Source organism: Nesoenas mayeri, assembly GCF_963082525.1.
Source record: "Nesoenas mayeri genome assembly, chromosome: 1".
NCBI classification, from domain to species: Eukaryota; Metazoa; Chordata; class Aves; order Columbiformes; family Columbidae; genus Nesoenas; species Nesoenas mayeri.
This window is the reverse complement of record NC_137541.1, coordinates 75,535,959-75,558,041: the sequence shown is the minus strand read 5'-3', so window position 1 is coordinate 75,558,041 and position 22,083 is coordinate 75,535,959. Positions and strand designations below refer to the sequence as shown.

At 41.5% G+C, this 22,083-nt stretch overlaps 1 protein-coding gene across 2 annotated transcripts; it reads right to left on the bottom strand.

The window, feature by feature from the left end:
• Positions 1-3,503: 3,503 nt before the first annotated feature.
• On the bottom strand, positions 3,504-22,022 carry TM7SF3 (transmembrane 7 superfamily member 3). Of its 2 annotated transcripts, XM_080364073.1 has the most exons (12): positions 21,939-22,022; positions 15,612-15,766; positions 13,700-13,850; positions 13,143-13,263; positions 12,176-12,347; positions 10,924-11,101; positions 9,555-9,641; positions 9,058-9,138; positions 8,147-8,299; positions 6,749-6,846; positions 6,220-6,382; positions 3,504-5,733 (listed from the first exon to the last, which is right to left on the bottom strand). In XM_080364073.1, exons 1-12 carry the CDS (start codon positions 21,997-21,999, stop codon positions 5,471-5,473), a joined length of 1,683 nt encoding a protein of 560 aa, XP_080220199.1. In that variant the 5' UTR covers positions 22,000-22,022; the 3' UTR covers positions 3,504-5,470. The 2 variants fall into 2 exon arrangements, with proteins under 2 accessions (XP_080220199.1, XP_080220200.1); XM_080364074.1 differs by lacking the exon at positions 15,612-15,766.
• Between the last annotated feature and the right edge of the window lie 61 nt (positions 22,023-22,083).

The window sequence follows — 22,083 nt, the reverse complement described above, 5'->3', positions numbered from 1 at the left end:
CCCAAGTTGGAAGTGAAGGAACACGGCAGAGGCACAAGCTTTCATGTGAGACCACTTCTTTATCAGCATTTTCAATCGTGCTGTTGGTAACACTTGAGTTCTGGAAGCATCAAGCTACACACAGCCACCAGAGACCAAAAAAAAGGAGAAAAAAGCACCAAGGTTCAGCTGTTGGTGTCCAAAAGCTGCCAGCTGTCTGCACAGTTGTCACAGAAAGCATTGTCTCAGAGGGATCACATTTAACTAGCTTTGCAAACAAAGCCACCTCATTTTTTCCAAGAAAACTCTTGACTTTCTCCCTCACATATCCCCAAACCTGCTCCAACAAAATACTTGCTGTTATTGTTTAAATAGCAAAAAGTAGATTCCGTATAGCAAGATGTTCTCTGTTTGCATTAAACTTATGTTTCCAGAACACCAAAGTGCGCTGGGAGAACCATAAAGCTGGTTTGTATCACAAACACATACCTGGTAGAGGTGTAGGTCACATTCCACCTCACCTTTTGGCCATCCCACTTCTTTCCTTTGCAATGCAGTTGTATTTCATACTGATATCAGCAGAGTGGACTAACAAACAAAATTGGTTAGCTTCCACATGTTACAATGTGCTGCAAAATAAAACAGATTCTATTTCAATGGCTGTAACAGAAAGTACTGATGTCCCTGCTGCCTGCAACCACCTCCCTTCTCCAGATGTTCTTGTGCAGCAGCACACCTGGTGAGAGCCAGTGTGGCTGCACCTTTGTATCCAAGAACATGACTATTTTCCAGGTTCAGAAAAAAACCCCACCATTTTACATCTAAAAGAAGAAAACCTTAAAACAACTGCACAATATGGAGGGAAACATTTCATAATTCCATTCTTGGAAGAAGTACATGCTGGCAACACTCCTCAGACACAAGCTAGAGAACAGTGGCACAAGAGAAATCAGCATAACTTCAGCTGCTGTCCCTTTCCATTGCCCTAAGGTCAGGTTTCAGCTTTTTTTAAAGAATGGCAGAATTAATGATTTTCCTATTAAGAAATATATTTAACAATGGCTACTTCAGTAGTGAAAAGCATTAGATACATTTTTTTGGAAAAAAAACCAAATCAGTTGTCAGAAGCTCAAACAATGACAACACCTAATGAATGCAGGGTGATCAGTGTCTTCGGTTTTCCAATGCCACACTCAGGAACATAGAAAACAATTTTTTTTAAATGAATCATCATTTGCAACTCCTTAAATTACTGGCTAGGTGAACAGCAGCTGCCTCCTACGATACACTATCTGTGCTTTTGGCTTCCTGCATATGACTTCTTCCCCAGAGTTCAGGATTAAACACACACACCCAGCCACCCACCCAACAAAATCAGCTCCTTTTGAGCACATTAGGTAATCTGGTTTTACACCAGAAGGTGACAATGATAACGTGGAAAAACTGCAAAGAGTGCCGCTTTGACAAGGTAGACTTGTGAAAACCCAGTTCTGAAGCAAGTAGGTAAGCTGTACAAAACCTTTCCCCCACCAAATGAGCTAATTCATTGCTGTTTTAAAGTTGTCTTCTCCCAGCATGCACAAAAATATGAAGCCTTGCATACTGAAACAGGAGACAGCTGTCTGCCTATAGTTACACACTAGCAGACAGGGTGTGATAGTTTTAAAAAATTAACAAGTATCTGCTTGAGCAAACAAAAATTATGTTTGAACTATTACTTCTAAATAAAACTGATACACCAAAGCTGCCAATCAAAGATGTGGGAGGGGACAACCTAACCAGATTAATATTGACAATAAATAGGCAGGGATCTATCAGTGCATACCAGGGGTTGAGTTAGAACCCGTTGACCTAACACAATACTTACCTTTTGTAGCTCCATGCTTCCTATACACAACCATCCGTGGGATAAACAGACCAGAAACCAAAGTCATAATAAAGCCCACCACAAGTACCACTGCAAAGATCATGTACAAACCTACAACATGCTGCTGCCAGATTCAGGTAAAGAGATTAAAAGCTCAAAGGGCCAGTGTAAAATGCACATTTTAAAACAGGGCACATTTATGTCTCAGATTTCCTGTCTTCCAGAAGTGTTTTCAGATAAGCAACAGCTCTAGGCAAGGACAGAATGAAAGCTGAAGAGCCTTGCTGGGGTGAGACATGTCAGTGAAAACTTACAAAAGCTTTGGGAAAGGCCAGTTTTGCATGTGTTCCAGATTGGAGTAAGAGACAGAGGGGACCAAAGAAATCCTTTATGCCTCATTTCTTTTGCTATTGCAAAGAAAAGCAAACGCTGTGCATGGGTAACTCGACCCTAGTTAAGGAAGTGGGAAGGAAGATGTGGTGGATGAGCAATAGCTACAAGATCTGCAATGCTGAAGGATGACTTGGGGGGTATTAACCCAGCCTGCTACCAGGGCACTACAAGCCAAAACATACACCTAGAACTTCAGGGTTAGGAGCAGGAGTGTGCTAACCTAGCTGTCTAAAAATTAAAAACAAAAAAAAATACATTAGCACACACTTATGCGATCATTGCATTATTACTGTGCAGCAAAGTCTGCAGAAAACTCAGTGAAAAGAATATACAGGAGCCATCATGGCAGGAGTATTCTCTACAGCAGCAGGAAACAGATCATCATAGTCTAGAAAGGTTAAGCTTACACTAATCTTCAAAAGAGTTGATTTTACAGGGGAATCACTACCTAAAAGAATGCTGTTTAGATTCAGATTCCCCAGGAGCATTAGGTAACATTATTTTAAGCTAGCACAACTACGAGGTAGTACAGCTAATGCAGCAAGGCAGTAAACACTTCCAACAAGAGATTCTGCAGTCAGAATAGAGGCATAGCAGGCTAGGATCCAGTTTTCCTTTTGCAACTGCCTCAGGAGGTTCACAAAAAGCACCTTGAAAATTACCTCTTCAGCACACCAGTGGATCAGTTAGTAATAGTGATAGTAATCAGAATACACTATGTTTTACAGAATATGGAAGCAGATTCCCATACCATCTCTTAGCAGTATTAAAAAACCAAACAAAACAAACAAAAAACCCTACACAGCATAATCTCCAAGTCAGGATCTCAGAAAGAGTTCAAAACCCAGTTCTACCACAGACTTCCTACACAATCTTGCAGATTACATTCCAGTGAAGAAGTGGATGACAACCACTCCTTTGTTCTCTAGAACCTCATCTGATAAAGCTATACATATTTATTTTTAAAAGCCTCTTTGGACCACGCACTTCCTCACTAGCTGCATACAGAACACAATCACACTCTCAGCCTCTGGGTGTCACTGCAACTACAGTAAGAGGTCAGCTAAGCTCCCCCCACCTCATCCCTTGAGAGGCTATGACATTTTTGAAAACAAACTATCCCTACAACACCAAAGGCAGAAGCTAAGTTGTAAAAGCATCATAGAATTCAAAGAGACCCTTTTATTTCCAATATTATTTCAAAAGACACCTTTATTATAAAAGACATAGAAAATTAGAGTTAAACTTGTTTCTTCCACAATGTTAATCACAGCAGTTATTAAAAAAAACAAGGTAAACATGTTTTACAGCATTTGTATATCCAATAAGTGTTTGCTACTTGCCATTAAACACGGCAAAGACATGCTCAGTATCAGTGCAGTAAGGGCAGTCAGCGAGCATCAGTCTGCCAGAGGCCAGGGAAAGAGCTGCTCATTTACCCTGTGTGCCACCCAACAGCACACTGAAGCAAGACCCAAATTGCGAGATGTTCAGCCTTGCTCTGCTGTTTGAGACAGGTATTCCAGCTCCAAACAATCATGGCATTTGTCTCTCTAAATATCAGATGAGCTCAGTCACCTCAGATACTATGTCATTAAGCTTTCACACCTTAAAGAGAAATGGCCAGTAAACAGAGCCATCTTAAAATCATCAATTCCTTTCTACTACCAGCATGTTTTAACTTTCAATTAAGTTCCCAAATCAAGTTCTTTTGCCAGTTTCCTTACAAAGAGTTGTTTCTTACATACTTACTACCAAGAATTGAAAGTGGTAGCTGAAAACCTAAGTTGCTACCAGTAGGGTATTGACACATGGTGGTTCCATTCAGGTAGCAAAACAGCCATTCACCTTCTGACAGGAAGGACTGTGCACTTTGCTGCCCACACTAAAGGTACAAAGAAAGCAAGAAGAATAAGGAAGAGCCACCATAACCTGTATCAAAGTACAGGACACAAGACTTGAACCATCATGTAATGCATGACAGATCACCACAAACACTGAACATGAAGACCGGGATTTGGCATAGGGGACACAGGCAGGTAAAACCAGGGACAGCCTCAACGCTCCTTGTGCGCTTATGTGAGCCAAACCCAGAACACTCCAGTTTGCATGTTGAAAATGGCTGTTTTGTTTTTAAGGACGTGAATAAAGCCAGCACACAAGACTGTGACCCTCTGCTGAACAGAAGCGTGGGCCTTTATCCAGTTTTTGTACTACATTCTACTTCAGGCAGATACAATCTAAATCTGTACAGAACGCAATCAGTCAGCAAGGATCTGGTTAATATTTTGCTAGCTGGATGCTGTTTTCACCCCTTAAAGGCAAAATTAAAAGATAAATTGATTAAAAATAAAAATAGTGTTTCAAACAATTCCAGGAAAAAACTGCCATTTGCTACACAAAGAGCTTATTTAGTTTTTTCTTTTATGACAGCACCATCAAAAAAAAAAAGATTATAGCAGAGCAGAAACGACACAGGCTGTTCAGAATGAAAACAAGGGAAACCACTTGTGTTCTCTTAGCAGTCATCTCTGCACAGAGACCAGATGACCAGCTTTGCTACAGAACCATCCAAAAGCAAAGGAGAAAGTCTTGTCTCAGATCAGGTCCACTTCCCAAGCCCCAGTGTGCACACTTAGAACAGTTAATTCAGTGCAATTTAAAGTCACTTAGTTTAGCTTGCAAGGTTCAGTAATACTTCTTGGAAACAATTGTCTGCAGCCAGATGTTTTGTACCTATATTAGAAGGTGATGCTCCTGCGAGAAGGACTACACCTGTGTATGGTCCTTATCTCTCATCCCTCACACAATTTGTCAGACTGCTCACCTTCAGGAGCAAGTCAGGTAACATTTCAGTAGTGGTTTACACACTGTGAGGGAGGACACAGCATTGTACAGGTTGCTTTCCAAGGGCTGCTTTATATTTCACATATCAAAACTTCAAACTAGATCACCACAAAATAAATACCTGTACCTGACCATTAGTATAAGATTCTACAGCTAGACAGATGCATGTTACAGCAGGCTGAGCAGGCCATTGAAGAAAGTCACAAAATGGCATGTAGTGTACTGGATAGATAACTTTTCTTCCATGTTGGGCAAATATGATCATCTTATTAAGCAGGACAAGTTGTCAGTGGTAAATCCTGCACCACTGGCTGGTTTGATAGTGATCACTCATCTCACCATTCCTAGAGCCTTCCTCTCTGTTCCCATCAGTTATTTGGCAGGTTACAGAAGTAATGGAGTTCTTTCCCCAGCCGGCTGCTCCTTCTGAAAAAACTCTTTGATATGCAGTAGCTTGTTGTGGATCCTCTCTCTTAGGGGAGGGATATGATGGCTGGGGTCCAGGACGTTGGTGCTTCTGCGCTCTCTTTCCCGCTTCCAGGTGAGATAGGGGTGTGGTGGAAAGGGCAGTTCACTTCTCTCTCGGCGAAGCTGCACAGTTACTCCACTGAGGGCCAGCATTGTCCACACTGACAGAATAATGAAGTCTGAAAGAGAGAAAACAGATCCTTGTACCAAAGCAGAGCATTCTTTCCTTTCCCAAGGATAAACACTGAACCAGTTTAGCAGCAGAAAGGAATGAAGTATTGTCTCTGTGTCCTCACTTGCCTGGAGTACATCCATGCAAAGGCAAGAACACACAGGGAGTTGAGATGAGTCTGTTCAGTCATCATATTAGGCTGTCAGACTGCCCACTCTGCAAACTCATCAGCAAGGTGGCAGTCCAAGCCTCAGAAAGCAACTTTCACAAGGGCTTTTGTCACATAACACCACCTGGAAGATTGGTAACTTTAAGTTTACCAAGTATTTCTCTTGGAGGACTAGAAATTATCACCTGGGTGTTGAAACTCACCCCATATTTACTGTGTTCTCCTTTCATCCCTTCTGACCCTCAACACGCACTGTTTACAATAGAACCAAAAAGGCAATGTTTTTTCTTTAAAAAAAACCCAAGTCTTAAGAGTAGCACTCACCATTTGTTTGAAAAGGCACATTGGTGTAAGCTCTGTTGAAGTAATCGTTGAGGACCCTTCTGAGCGGGTTTAAGGTGATATAAGCAAGACTTGTGTAGATGTAGCAAGCAATAGCTAGGATCACTGTGTAAGAGCCTACTATTCCAGAGGCCAGTATGTTCAGCTAGAGAGGGAGAAGAAAACAGTTTTTGGAGAGACTGAAAAAAACACTTCTTACTTCCCACCTCCTTGAGGCAGTATTTTGTATTAGTTCCTCTACAAGAAACTGGCTGCACACACCTGTTATCCAGACATCCCATTAAGACAGCAGAAGCTGACTAAGTGCAACATGGCAAAGGGTCATTCCTTTGCTTATGGACCATTTACAGCACAAGTAGGGCTGAACAGGAATCCCTAGAGCTGAGTCCTGTGCTGAGCTTCAGGAAGCTGCATTAAGACTTCTAGACATATCCCACAGGACTACATTATGCATTAAAAAGTCTGAGACCCCTTCCTCCCTCCTCCTGAGAGGATAGCACAGACTACTTACAATTCTTGGACAGCCAACAAAAAGCACTGGTATCATCAAAGCTACAGAAGAAAAGGTCACCCAGAACACAACATCATCACGGAAGACCCTGTAATCTCCTGCAAAGACACCACAGTCCACATGTAATTTACTAGTTAGCAAAACATTTCACGTTTTGTAACTGGTTGAAGGTGGGCTTTTTCCCCAAAGATTCTGTACATTCAGAAATCTAAAGCACAGTGTTGAAAAGCTTAGCTTTTGAGCTCAAATGCTGATTGTTTAAGATGGATTGTAACACAATTACTCAAAATAAGAACATAAAAAGACTGTCCCAGTTGAGTATATGTTCTGTACTCTAAGTTGGAACAGCAGATCTTGTCCATGAAAGATATTTTATGAGGTATACGTTACTTACCTGGTAAGAACAAAAAGTACAAGAGTACTTGTGCCCAATAAGTCATTTTATTGCCTATAGATGTTTATAAGCTATAAATCTCTATCTATGCAAGTTTGACTCTATAGTGCAAGTGCAGCCATCACAACACCACAAGGCAACAAACTCTTCTTAAAGCCAGAAAGGTAATTAAGTTGCTCAGACACTACTTTGCTCCCTCTGCTTTCTAAGGCTTGTCAATTAAACAGAGGGGACAAGCTGAGCTCCAGCTGAATCAGTTTTACTTCAATGAAGAGCAACCAGGGACTGCATGGATTATCACAGAACTGTGGCTTGAGTCAAACAGACGAATGGAGAATGAGATACTGCCACATCAAGGGATCTAAAGTAAAAGAGTTTCGAGATTTAAAATTACAATAGAGGAAACAGTGTGGCTGATGCACATGTCCATGAGGGATTCCAGTTCAGTAGGTTTGCTTGCTTCTAAGTGATTTACCTATTCTCTTAGCAAAACCATTCTAAAGATCCTGATAAAGTAGATCCAGCTGCAAATACGAGTTTGTCTCCTAGAGTGCGGTGCTCCCAGAGTCTTGCACTGTAGCTTAGTGAAAGATAACAGCAAGAGCTCCTCTTAATCCATGATGCCTTTATGCCTGAAGCCTCCAAGTTAGACTGCAGATTTTCTACTGTAACTTGCTCCAGATAGAGAACCAGACAGATGGAGCAGAGCTGGTGTAACAGACTTCTGAGGAAGCATGCAGCTTAGCTAGTAAGAGCATCAGCAAGCTCTCTGCAGAATAAGAGTTTCCTTTTCCCACCAGCACAGATTCCTAAGTAGTTTTAATTATAACTGAAGCCTTTCAGGTGTGCTGTATTTGTATTCCCCCAACACAGGAAAGGGAAAGTTAAACATCACACTCAGATAAACCAAATAGTAGTATTGATCTTAGAGCCTTGCAGTGTAATACAGCAGGAATGCTTCACTCAATAGCCAGCAATTTGCAGCAGAGCATTTCAGCACATACCTAGTGGAGTAAAGAAGACAGTCGATGAAAAGAGAAATCCCAGCACAAGTCCAATAATGAACATAGCAAGCAGGACAGAGCCAAATCTCCACCAGCTTGCAACCAGGAAAAAACCTCCAATAACTCCAGCTACTGCTGTCAAAATAAGACGCACTGAAAAAGAAAAGGGGAAATTCCAAACTAAGAATTGTGGCAATGCTACAAAAGCTTCAGTTACTGCAATAACATATTCAGCAGCTTTAGCTATGTGCTTGATGTTGTTACCCAATGAAAACTTTCTGAAAAAGAAGCCACATGAGTACCATTATTTGTGTTTCAAGCATTTCACTTCAACTCCAGTCTGTAACTGAGGGTGTGCTACTAAAAGAGAGGCACAGCACTGGAACAAAACTCTTGCTACTATGTACATTGGGACCTTGAGTTCCCAGGGCAGTTATGGTTGCAACAGCAAATGCACACATATCAAAGTAGTAACCATATGAGGTAGGACAAAAGACAAAAGGAACTAATTATTGCCAGTGTAACAAGCAGGATACAGAACTTCCACTCCATTTTACAGATGAAATCTGCATTTGATCTGAAACTGATGTTCAGCCATTATGAAAGTAGGAAGGAAGTATGTTGCAAATTTCCAGAGCTCCTAAAAACTTTTATCTTCCTTGGATAGATACTAAAATTTGTCTTTTGTAGTTGCAGCTATTAATTCTGCATCACTATTTGATGTTGGGAGCAGCAGTTACTCTTGTTGTGTATTAAGCTATTACAGTAATCAGAGCTCAGTCCAAGTACCCAGGTACACTTCTGTCCTTCCTAAGGCTGGCCAACAACAAGCACAACTGAGATTTTACTTATAGTATTCATAACAACAATATTTCAGGAAGACTGTGGGGTATCCCAACAGATCTACTCACCATCATAACCAAGGCCAGTTACCCTTGTAATGAATACAAAGAAGAAGAATCCTGAGAATATGAAACCCATGAAGAATAAGTCTAGAGAAGAGGAGGTGGGAAAAAAATATATATATTTAGTATGCTGTCATATCACTTCATATCAAGCCCACTTCAGTACATCTTTGTGTTACAATGGGGAAGGAACACCTCAGCTCACTGGCTGAGAAGCACAAAAGGAAAACCAGACAACAATTGGACAGGGTTGTCCTTAAGCACTTCAAATAGTAAAAAAATTACATATTAAATATCTATGTACCCCCAGCATGCACCCTAGTTCTAGGTTCCTGTTGAATATCAGAAACTTCTTACTCTGCTTAAAAACTCCAACCCTGTTAAAGCAAAGCAGTGGATCTAATTTACACCATAATCACTATCAAGTCATTCTTAGTAATAACATCACTAAGTTATATCTTTGACATTCTAACCAGACACATAAGAGAAAAAAAATTCAGTACCTGTTTTCCAGAATCGGTGTCCAAAAAAGCAAGTGAAAAGACCAAGAACAGCAAGAGCAGTGAAGAATACTTTGGTAGAAAGTTTGCCTACAGGGAAAAAGAAAGGGGTACTAGATCATTCCATATAGTAGTTCCAACAATGAGACTATAATAAGGTCCAGTTGCTGTCACTGAGTGTACTAACAACTTAATAGCTGCCACTCTGTCAGACACAGCATGGGAACAGATCCACAATGCCTGAACTAACAGTTATCTTGATATGATCTCCAACAGAATATTGAAGTAGTTTCAGTCTGATTTAAGAAATCAAGAGCTTCCATCTTAGAGAAGCTTCAGCCTTTTCAATAACCATTAGTTAAGTAGCTGTAACTTGCCATTTATAATACTGATGCAGCTTTAAAAAAAAAAGGGATATCCAATAATCTATAAAAAACAAACAAAAAAAAAAACAGTGCTACAGGATTAGTGACCCAGGCAGCAGCTATAGTCTTTATCACTGCAGCCTTCACCATAGTCTCCGTCTTTAACATACTTCGCATACCGCAGCAATGTCCATCACCATGCCAGTATGTCTCACCTCTGTCTTGTAGGCAAATATCTTCCTTAAACTATTTGAAACAAAACCACATTTTTCTTGTTCACCAAATTAGTGAAAAGTGTTTTAGCCTCAACTTTTTGTCTCATGTTGTCGTAAGACAATACCAAGTTTGGGAAAAGTTACTGTGTTGCAGCATATGGTAAGAAAATAATCAGGAGAACAAATCTCTATGAACCACATTCTACCCATTATTCTTCTCCATTCCACAGGCATAATGAGTGGCAGCTTTGTTCTTCTTCCACTTGAATTCTATCACTATATAACTTTGTACAAAGTAGCACAACTTTGCAGTCATTTCACTATTGCTGGCATTATCTTCAGGCTTACTTTAGTTGACTTATCTCCTTTCAAACTATTTGTAGGTTACTGATTTCTGTTAGCACCAGCACAGTAAGCAAAATATCAGGCTGGACTCTGATCTAATTAGTGTTCTATTAGCTTACTTTCACATGTAGCATCTATAATCCTAGAAGTGATTTAAGATTATATATCCAATTCAAATGGAAAAACCCAGAGTGGCACTGCAGAATTGGAAGTTATATATTAGTAAGTCACAAATTAAACCTCATTTAAGTTAAGGATTTAATTGCTAATAGCTTTCCATAGTTTCTCAATCAAGAGGTAGACTTCAACATGAATTAACAAAATATATTCAATGTAGAACAAACAGCTCCTACACCTATAAAAAAAAAATCTCAGAAGCACCATTTGACTTATTGGAGCACAAGCAGCTTGAAATGAATTGACAAGGACATACAAATCCCAACTTACTGAGGGTAGAGCAGTTATCTACTAGGTCAGCAAAGCTACAGGCATATGTATGCACAGGTACGTATGCAGCAGACGTATTCCAAATAGGATCCCGTACTATGACATTGTAGATCACACCTTGTCCAGGAAGCGAGGAAAAGTAGACATTGGTCTTGTCATCATTTGTCAATGTAAGCATCTGGAATGGTAAAGAATATTTTTAACTGCAAGGAACTGCTTGTCACCATTACCAATAGCATGCTGATGCGTTCATGGAGCTGAGGCAAACTTCAGCAGCTCAAGGAAGATGATCAGCAAGAACTCCAGGCAAGAGCTCTCCTATCCTGAACCCTCTCAGTACTACCAGTTGAAGCATTAAAGGCTTACAGGACGGACCCTACTTCCTCCAACATTACTATGTTTTCCGACAGAGAAGACTCTCCCACTCATGTTTTGCTCCTTCTTTCCTATTTGAGGACACAGTTCAGGGGACCTATCAGTCTACTAATCCACATCTGGCCTCTGAAGCAGGCAAGGCTACCATTCTACTCCCCAGCAAAACCAGACAGGTTATGACCACCAAGATTCTCTCACTCTGTCCCTTCCAGTCCCTTTGCTGGGGGACAGGTAAACATGCAGCACATGTTTGCTCTCACATATCAGATCTCTTTATGCCATTACAAATTGTGCCCATTTCTAGGCCACTTCTACTATATTCTCCCCTCTTCCTTGTACTCCCTGCTCAATACTCAGCATGTGAGGATGCCAGACCCCAGCATCTATCTGGCATTGTAGAAAACTATCCATCTTTGTCAGAAGTGGCTCTACTTCTGGACATGCAGGCACTCAGGGCAGTACAGCTAGAGGCAAGCCAGACTCAATATCACTGAGGGAGAACTGTGGCTAAAGCTGTATTCAGCAAGCAGGAAGACAGCACAATAAGGGCTTGTTTAATATAGAAAAGGGTACAAGACACAGAAACATCTCACAGTCCAGTCACTAACATCTAACTAATGTCAGAGTCCACTGCAAGAAGCCTCAGTTCTGCCACATCTTAGGCTCTGCTAACTAGCCACCTCTGTCCCAAGAGAGCAATTGCCATTTTGCATCCGTCACTCACTGTATACTTCCTAGTCAGAAATCTCAGATACAAGCAAGAAGCCTGAAGCATCAGCAGATTGTTTATGTCACCATTAAAGGAAGACAAAGAAGAGAAAAATACTACAGATAGCACCCCTGCCACATGCCCAGTACACCAGTACTTCAGACTTACTTTAATGCCATTAGCTTTGATACTTTCCACCTCTGACATCTTCCGTATGTGGTTCATGAGTACCATCTCAGAAAGTTCATTCTCTGGCAAGAAGTACTGGTAGATATCATAGCGCAGTCGCCATCTGGAGTTTTGACCAGTCCCTGAATCGCAGGATGGTGGGTTTGCTCCTCTACAATTAAAAAGAGATCAGCTACATGCCCAGCAAAGGTCCTCAGATCTTAACATAATTTTTCAAGAGTTTCCTGTCTGAGTTGGCACTATTTGGCTTCTGTTCTTTAGCAGTTAACACCAGCAATTAATTCAAAACTAGCTGTTAATGTTTAGAAGTACAGACTAGAGCAGTATTATGCAGAACCACTCTGATGTAGGTAGTATCTGTGCTGGTACCTGCCTTTACATTTATAGAGCCTTCCTGTGAGCTGGCATAGGGAACCAGCACAAGAATTCCAAGAAGTCACAACAGCCAAGGATCGTAACATCACTATTTGGTTTTGCATGCATGCTATATATACAGAACATAGCTTTCCCCATTCTCTGGTGCCTGATATCTCAGGTGATAGGCATTCAGGAAACAATGCCTTACAACTTGAAGACTCAATGTTAAACAAAACTCTAGGTCATTATCATGCTTCAGTACCAGTAAAGGAATGAAACTGGCAATGATGCACAATTGCTCTTCAAACAGATTAAGTCATTCTGAGGAATGGGAAGACCCAGTATTTGCTGACTGCTTGCACATCTGAGGTTGCACAACCTCTCCCACAAGATGCAACTCTCAACTTTTATCTCTCTTCTCATGTATTATCTCTCCCCATCCTTTTCCTGATTTCTCAGTTTGTTGTAGCAAACAAGATTTCTGCCAGCAGCTGGATGGTCAGCGCTTTCAGCAGAAACTTCTTTTATGATCTTGACCAAATGCACAACAAAGGCGGCTTTGCCCAGTGCACTGAAGTTTTTCACATACCTGGTATATCCCAAGTTTGCAGGTGCAAACTTGATGTGTATATCAACCACCGTATAGTCCAGGTAAATATTTGGATCCACTTCCAAGTCAAACTCTAGATTGCAGCCTCCAGGAATAGGATCTAGAACACAGAAAATATATCTTTAGTAGTTTTCACTTCCCCCTTACACAGCATTAAAACAAGTTCTAAGACCTCAACAATGCATGTACTTGCTGCAGGCATTGTCTGCTTGCTGAGCACAGAAAATTGTCAGGTTATAGCCCTGCAGATAGACTGTAGTGAAAGCACTTGTCTTAAGATAGGTCCTGACACATATGCCCAGAAGATTTCTAGTCTAAGGTTGAAGTCATGACAAGACCATAGAGCACACTGTATACATGACTTGCAACTCAGCAGTGATGCTAAACTTTTTCAGCCGATTCCAAAAGAATTCCTGGCATCTCCATTATATGTTCACACCATATAAGAGTATCACCTCTGAAAGGTCAACATTTCATTTCACAGTTAATCTGTAGTAAGCAGAGCTAGTATCCCTTAACAGGTAGTAAGAACATACCTTTCTCCATATAGGGAATAGAGATAGCTGTGCTGAGCACCTGGCTAGCATCCAGTGACCGAAGGTACCATGTACATACGGTCTGCTGAGGTCGAAGGATGGAAACCAGTCCTTTGTCTACTCCAGTTCCTGAGCTGTTCACAGATGGATTCTGGACAGAAACAAATTATATAAACAAGCAATTCTTCTTGTCAAGATTTCTACCGCAGCTTGATGTATGGCACAGGAGTCATATTCCTGCCACAAAGCTGTAGGGCACACATTCCAGTGCCACTTCCCACAGATGAGGTAGTCAGCCATTAGCTAGCATGTTAAGAAAAAAAAAAAAGGAAGATGGGAAAGAGAAGCTAGGGAAAAAAAAAAAAAAGAGGCAGGCTGCCTCTGACATCACACACTGCCTGGCTCAGGCTCAAAAACCCAAGTGATAAACTTGAGATAACTAAAGAGTTGACAACCACAAACAACCTGCAAAGAAATTTAGCTAGTTGAAGTCCACTGCTGCACAGCAGTGGACTGACTAGTAAAGGTATAAAAGGATTGGAATATCCCTCCCAAAAAGTTGTGAGATGCCACTAAAGAGCATTCTGGCAACCAAAGTGCAGAAGCACCTCACTGTCTCTATCAGAATGGAGATGACTGTATGACAGCTCGCTTAACACTAGCCATGCCAGAAGAAAGTGCTTGAGGCCAGGTCAGCTACTGACCCAATGCCCACCATCACCCATGCTTTTCAGAACCAGGGGTCTTGAGGAAATATCAGGCAAAAGTGACAGTACCACACTCATGCAGCTGGAACAACCAATTGAAGTGCAGTAAAATCTGTTTTTCAGCATGGAAAATGTGCTTTTGTCCAAGGCCACAGTTATCTGAGGCAACACTGTAAGGAAGCACTTCAGACATGGCAGATATTTAAGGTCTGGCTCAGTTCCATATTTCTAAGGGCATGCCAGCCCTAAAAGCAGTATAGCCATATTTTTGCAATCCTGTCCTTGGCTTGGTAAGGCACATAAATACAAAAATGACCTGAACTGACAGCAGAAGACTATATCAGTGGTAATCAAAGACTGAATAGTTGTAATAGTAATGCCTTGGCCCCGTAATCCTTACTATTTCACCAGTACAAAGATGACTGAGCTGGGTGACTTATGTTACAGGTTATTCATCTCATAAGCTTCCCAGGATACTTTCTGGCACTCAGTATATTCTCATTTGGAAAATACTGATGAGGGAGGGAAACTGGATGGCATCTGTCAGATTGCCATCTACTACCTCCAGCTCAGTGTACATTCTGCTGAAATACCACTTAAGAGCCTCACAGCACCATAAAAATCCACATTTTGGATTGCATCCCAATAATTATGGGACAACCTGAGGCTAGTGTACAGCAGTAGGAATGCTTATATTGTTGGCTAGAAGTATGAGCCTTCACTGGAATACTACAGAGGAATTTATCCATGTGCCACCAATTAGATTCAGGACAAGCAGCTGGGGTAACAAGACATCATAACTGTAGTGATTAGATCCAAGACACACAAACAGCAGATACCTCATACACTACATATGATGACTTTGGGATGTTTAGTTATCTGCCAAATACTTATTATGAATCTGTCTTTAATTGACAAGCTGATAGATAGTAGCCAGCAGTCACGTGACAAAAGCACCACTTCCACCCAAACCAAAGAGCCTTGAAACATTTTCAAGCCAGCTCTGAAATTCCTTCAAAATTCAATCCTCCAAAATAGTAGCTATGACATAAGTATGAGAAAAGATTTCTGAAGCTGAAATACTAAAAGCCATGCAGGTAAGGTATTTATATAGCTTCAGTTCTATATTCCTACATGTATCAGAGCCAAGTCCTTTGTTGAAAGAAAATTAGAACTGAAGAACAGAAGTGACACTCTTACCATACCTTATCAAAGGATATCACCACATCGTTTTTCTGGGCATGTACTTGAAAAATAACAACAGTCACATTGCCTGCAATGTGCCTGATTACAGCTTCCACTGGATTGGTCTGGTTAAGTAGCACATTTCTGAATTTTCCCAAGGACAGCTCAAGAAGACCTGCATTACAAAAAAAAAAAAAAAAAAAGACACTTTTTTTCTGTCCAGGGGGAAGCATTTACCAAGGGGAGCCAAGAAGGTTCCAGTAGCCTGAGATTAGTCAGCTAAGAATAGAGCAAGATGTTGGTTTATGCTGCTCTCACCCTGTAAGCAGTATTAAGGTTTCAGAGACTACCACACACAGAGCCGTACCTACAGAACCAGATACAGCTATATGCAGCCCAGCACTCACCTAGGCACATGGGGCACGACTTCCTGCCAGAAGCTCAATATCTGATACAGCTGAGCTCATCAGCAACACATAACAGCTACAGCTGCTCAGCTCCTGTGATCAACAGCAAGCAACATTCACTGGAGTACATAAGAGGATACTGAGTACTACTTGCTGTGTGGCAAATACGCTTGTATTAGCCAGCCAACTTGCACAATACCTGTTAGACTTCCTGGGTGAACTCCCAAACAATGGGAGCTGGAGTCAGCTTCTATAAAACAGTCAAATCTGTAGTTTGCATATGTATACTAACACCCTTTCAGCTATTTAAGTCTTTTGCTCCCACACTATTCTTGAATATTAGGACTGTTGGACCCCAGTTTCTGTATCTAAAAATCTCACTAATTTTTCCAAGACGCTACCAAGACCACTTCTTACAATGAGCATAATCCTATGATCCACATGACCCAAGATACAAAATTATTTGAGAATCAGCTTTGGCTTGTCATTCAAGTCCTGCAAGAAAGCCTGGTTTCTCCCTACACTGGGCTCTTGGGGTACAAGGGATATAAATGGAAGGAAGAGAAGCAGCCATACAGAAGTCACAAGATTCTTTTGTTGTTGGTTAGCAGGCAGACTAGATACTTGAAGAGCACGCACAGTGTCTCAGTTTTTTTTTCCCTCCCCAAATTCCCCTGAGAACACAGACAGTAGCCCAGCAGTTCTAAGACTTATCAAGACTAAACACACACACAGTACCTCCTCAAAGCAGCTCCCTCTTCTAGTGCAAACAGTTGATACTGTCAAGTACTCCAATAGAAGCAGAGAGTAATCAACAGCACCATCTCATATATGCTGCTGATGATGACTCAGGTAGTCTCCTATCCAAAAAAAGGAAAGCATACAGTATTCTCATCCAAAGTTCTGTACGCCTTTCCTGTTATTTTTCACTCTCCCCTGCCAAGAACTGCCATCTTGGGCCAGCTTCCTTACTTCTTGATGATATGAAGTGAGCTCAGGCCCTCATACTTCCTCCACTCATCTCACAGCAGAAGAAGAAAGGCAGAAAAAGTCTAACATCTCATCTTGCTAACTTCAACTCTTACATGCTTACCCCAAAATTTGATACTCCATCACAAAAAAAACTTCAGCCGCAATATGGGGATCATAAACCACCCAGGAAGGTGATGTCCCATCATCTGCAGCTTGTGTAATGGTAGGAAAAGTTTGTATTCCAAGTTGTCAAACAGTAATTAATGTAAATTTAGAGCTACCAAAAAAGCAAGTTTTGAGTATTCTTCAGTTTCAGATAGAGTCCCTGGTGTAGCATTCAGATATCTTCCCCTTCACAAGAACTTTCCTCCTTGGTGCTTAAGTTCTACCAGAAATGCAACTAGCAGCATGAATGCTAAAGAAAAGCATTCAAAGGCACACACTGTAATATCTATGCACTCAAACTTGGAGTAAGAGCTTTGAATGTAGGAAAAATATTTTCTTTGGTCTTCAAGAACTTCAGCACAGTTTCCTGAATTGTGAGATGTTCACACTTAAATGCTCTTTTACGGTAAAAGCTGAAACCATATACATCCTCTCCATGCTCTATAGCAGGGGTGTCAAACTTGTTTTCACCAGGGGCCACATCAGTTTCACAGTTGCCTTCAAAGGGCCGAACGTAACTTTAGGACTGCATAAGCATAGGACTAGCTACATTTACACAGTGTTAAAATTACATTTGGCCCTTTGAAGGCAATCACAAGACTGATGTTGCCCCTGGTAAAAATGAGTTTGACACCCTTGGTCTACAGCAAGGGGGAAAAAAACTGCTTTGCTCTGTCTTATTTCCCACCTCCACTCTGTACTCATACCCCAAGGCCTCTGCATAAACCAGAACAGATTCGTCAGCAAGACATACAGCCTCTACTTCAACATGATCATGAGACTCTAAATGTCAGAGGCACTGGAGATTAATTAGTGTGGTAAATTAAGGCATAGTGTTCTACATTACTGTTTGCATAATTGTTCTTAAAACAGTACATGTGACATACATTTTAAACCCAAGGCCGGATAGAAGAGCATAGATTCAGGCTGAAGAACAAGAATGGCTACATCTGTCAGACAAGTATTTTTCAGCTTGTTGTTCACATGCTCCTTGAACCACGCTTCCAGCCAGGCTTGAAAGATGACTAAAAGGACAGTTCACAAGCACTGTAGAGCAGTAGAACCTTTAAAGAAGTTTGCTGGAAGAGCATTTTTCCAGCCTTCTCTTTTTCTCTCATTTGAAAAAGTCACAGGCAGCACTCTGAGGCAGAAAGGGAACACGTAGGACAAATTAATCAAATCACAATTCATCAGGCCCATTGCTACTGTAGGGTCTCAAAGAGGTATTATACTACCTCAGCTATACAGAGTTCAATGTTGTCAAACATAACTTTGAAGAACAGATACCAAAACCTTCATGAACACATAGTACTGGCCCCAGCATGCCAGCTTTTTTGGGCACTGAAGGTAACACACCAAACAGGACTGCAGATTCAGCAGCACATGCAGCAGAGATTCTGCCACCATAGAAGCGAGGTAGTTGACCCAGCAAGTCAGCAACAGAGCAAAGAACAAAATCCAGGCATCCTCAGCTTTTTTGATTGCTTCACTTGTTTCAAACGATGGAAGTCTGTAAACACTTTGTGAGATGCCAGGCTACCCCCTCTCTTTCTCTCCAACTATATAGAAGCATTATGGTCAATGCATATCAGAGCAGTTTTGGGTTAGATACAACAGAGGAACCCTCACTATTACAGAGATAATCAACTGAAAACATACTTAAAGGAAATCAGCATTATTGAAACTGAGCAAGAGCTGAGCAAAGATGGAGTAGTGTGTGCTGCTTGGTATACAAGTACCACCAATACTAGAACAGGAGCACAGATATTCCCGCATATGAAAAGGAACTGACGAACAGAGATGGGCAACAGTCTACTCTCTCACTCCACATTGTTTCTCTTTACCACAATAAAAGCAAACCCCCGTCAAAAACAGCAAAGGAACTCAACCTCCCAGACCTCTTCAAAATCAAAAGTCCTTATTCTTAACTTAAAAAAAAAAAACACCAAAACCAACAGATAGTCAACTCTACAGAGGCTCAGGATTTAATATCCCTTCCCTGTGACATGCACTCTCCCCAACAAACAGTCAGCTTGAACCATTTCCATTCTGAGTCAGTGCCAAGCTCTCGGTTCATTTGATGCTTTAAGTAAACCACATTTCCGTCTCCAATAGTCAAGTGCCATTCTCCATCACCAATAAACAGCTAATCATATGAGGTTCTAGATGACACGTAGCAGTTCAATTTCCATTAAGAAACACAACTGAAGAAGTACCATTGCTGCCCATGCAGGAACCATCTTTACCTACAAAGCTGTGCTCAAACAGCATGTTTGTGTCAGAGAAAGAGGATCTCTACAATCAAAGAAAATGCATTTCTACTCTGTGCCAACCAACTTACAGTGGATACACAGAATAACCTTACATAAGATTTAAGAGCTGAGAAGAACCTTCCAGTGCAGGGAGTATATCAACAAGTAGTCACATGAAGACATTTATCGGAGATGAAATGCAAGGTCAGACTGAAAACCAGTCTGAGTAGGAAAAACATGAGTGCCAGCAGCCATGTCATATCAGACCTGCAGGACCATGCATATGTGGATGCAGAGCAGAGCCCTGCTACAAGGTGTCTGTCTCTCCACATGAGTAAAACCTCAAACAAATATATCACCCAACCCACCTTCAAAAGCAGCAATATTTAAGAAAGCTTTAAACTTTAATTGCTTACATATTGAGACTCATTCCTAGAGTTTGATGCTTAAAGCAGACAGTGCCACAGAACATGGCTTTTCACCAACTGCAGCACTCCCATCCCAGAAGGCTATTCCATCCACCAAGTTATAGAGGTCATGAGGTCTTCCACAACTTGAAAACTGAAGGAAGTACCACCTGTCTCTCCTGCTTACAGTTTTCCTAATCCTGATTAACAGTTAGAACATGCAAAGACCTGGCCTCAGTCACATTGCCAGCACTGTCAATTAAGATGTCCTCTGTGCATCAGGGTAATAAGGCTTCAAGATGCAAGTGACCAGCACATTCAGAAAGCTCAACAGCTTTGTGTGAACCTCTTATTTTTAAATATTGTGTCTGCATAGACTACACAGCTAGCACAAAGTTCATCCAGATAAGCTCCCTTTATGAAAAGGGCACTGCTCAATCCTCATTACACTATAAACTTGCTTTAGTTTTCCCAACACTAAACAAACTGGCTTGGATGTAGCCAATAAGGCCAATTTCACTCCTATTTCAGGAAGGTGGAGCTCACTGTTAAGTAAGAAGTATGATAACACTTCTGCACATATACTAAGTTTGAAAAGCTGCAGCTCATCAGAATCCCAGAGAGTTAATATAAGCCATCATGCACAGATTTTACTTTCAGCACTTTTAAAATGAAACAGAATTTTCTAGTATTTGGAGATGGCAGAGCCCATCACTGCAAACCTGGGCATCCAAGACTCAATAACCACAAGACAATTTCAAATAAGTGAACCATTAAGCAAGTGTCCTTGTTTAAAGGGCCTAATGATCAGCTAGATATAAGTATGCCAATTACACAGCTTATTAGCTTTTCATGAGAAAAGTACTTTCCCCCTCCACTGTCAATTCTGCAAGGAAAGACAGCAACAGGCTTCTTCAAGGCAAAGCAGTTGGCTTAGTTCCTTATTCATTCTGCTTTTTTACATATTGTAAAATAAAGTGACTCAACACATGACCCATCTTCAATCAACTCCAGGAGACAAGCTGTCTCTTCCACACCTGAGACTGATTCTTAACACTGTCTGCAGCCTTGCAAAGTATCCCAAGAGTAGATTTCTCCTTATGAAAAATCAAGCTTCATTAGAGACAAGTTTAAAACTAAAAAACTAAGAACAGGAAGCTTGCATCATCCCTAACATAAGGGGCTGCTTGCTTATGTGTGAATTATCTCTGATAGAAACTGATTATTTTTTCCTTTATTTGGAGAGATAAGAGCTTAACCAGAAAAAGGTAAGCTGGTGTTAAGTCTTCACAAGCTATACTCACTACAGTACACTTACCACTGGATGCTTATTTTAATCACATGCAGGAACACAGGGGAATTAAAAACAAAACAAAAACAAAACAAAAAAACCCAAATAATGTCAAGATTACATCAGCATGGCCAACAAGTAATTTTAGGAACCAAGCTCCAAATTCTAGGGGGTTTTGCTCATTTCTTTAATTTTACAGGGACTGTCAATGTGCAATTCACAGGGTGCTGGGAGCCCACGAGCACCTGCATGCGGTTAAAAAAAAAAAAAAAAAAAAGTTTTATTAACCTTGCTCCCTTTCTCATATAAACTCATGGGTAGCGAATGCCACCTTGTTTCCTCAGAAGGAATACAACTCTACGCCAGACTCATCAGCCTGAGCTGTATCCCTGCAACAGCACAGTTAAAGTCAGTCTGGCAGATCTATGTAAGAGTTAAAATGATGGCGTTCATCGCAATTAAACCGCAGAAAAACGAAAAAAAAAAAAAGAAGCAGGGGAGGGGGAGGAATGGGTTCTCCCTGCCCACATCAAAGATTAAGATAACCACGAGTATATAACTCCTCTCCAGCTCCGCAGACAGCTGCATCTTCACTTTGATCTTCGCTCTTGCTGAACCCGCCAGACAGCAGCGGGTCTCCCCACCGCCGCCTCTCTCCCGACATCCCCAAAAAGGCTCTGCAGGCCCCTCCTCGCAGCAAGCCTCTGCCCCTCCATCCTCCTAGACGTCAACCCGGCCAAAAACACCCCTTCCCCGGTACAAGCCAGGCTCCACCGGCCCTCCAGCCGCTTAATGGCGGCCACGGCCTACAGTCCGTTTCCCCCCCACCCCCTATTCGCCGCGCCGCACTCACCCGAGGCACCACCATGGCGCAGGACCCCCAAGAGCACCACGGCGTAGGGGAAGAGCCGCATGGCGCTGCGGAGAAGAGGGGAGACGAGGCTGCGAGCGAGCCAGGGCGCTGAGGAGGGGCCTGGGCCGGGCGGGTCCTGCGAAGC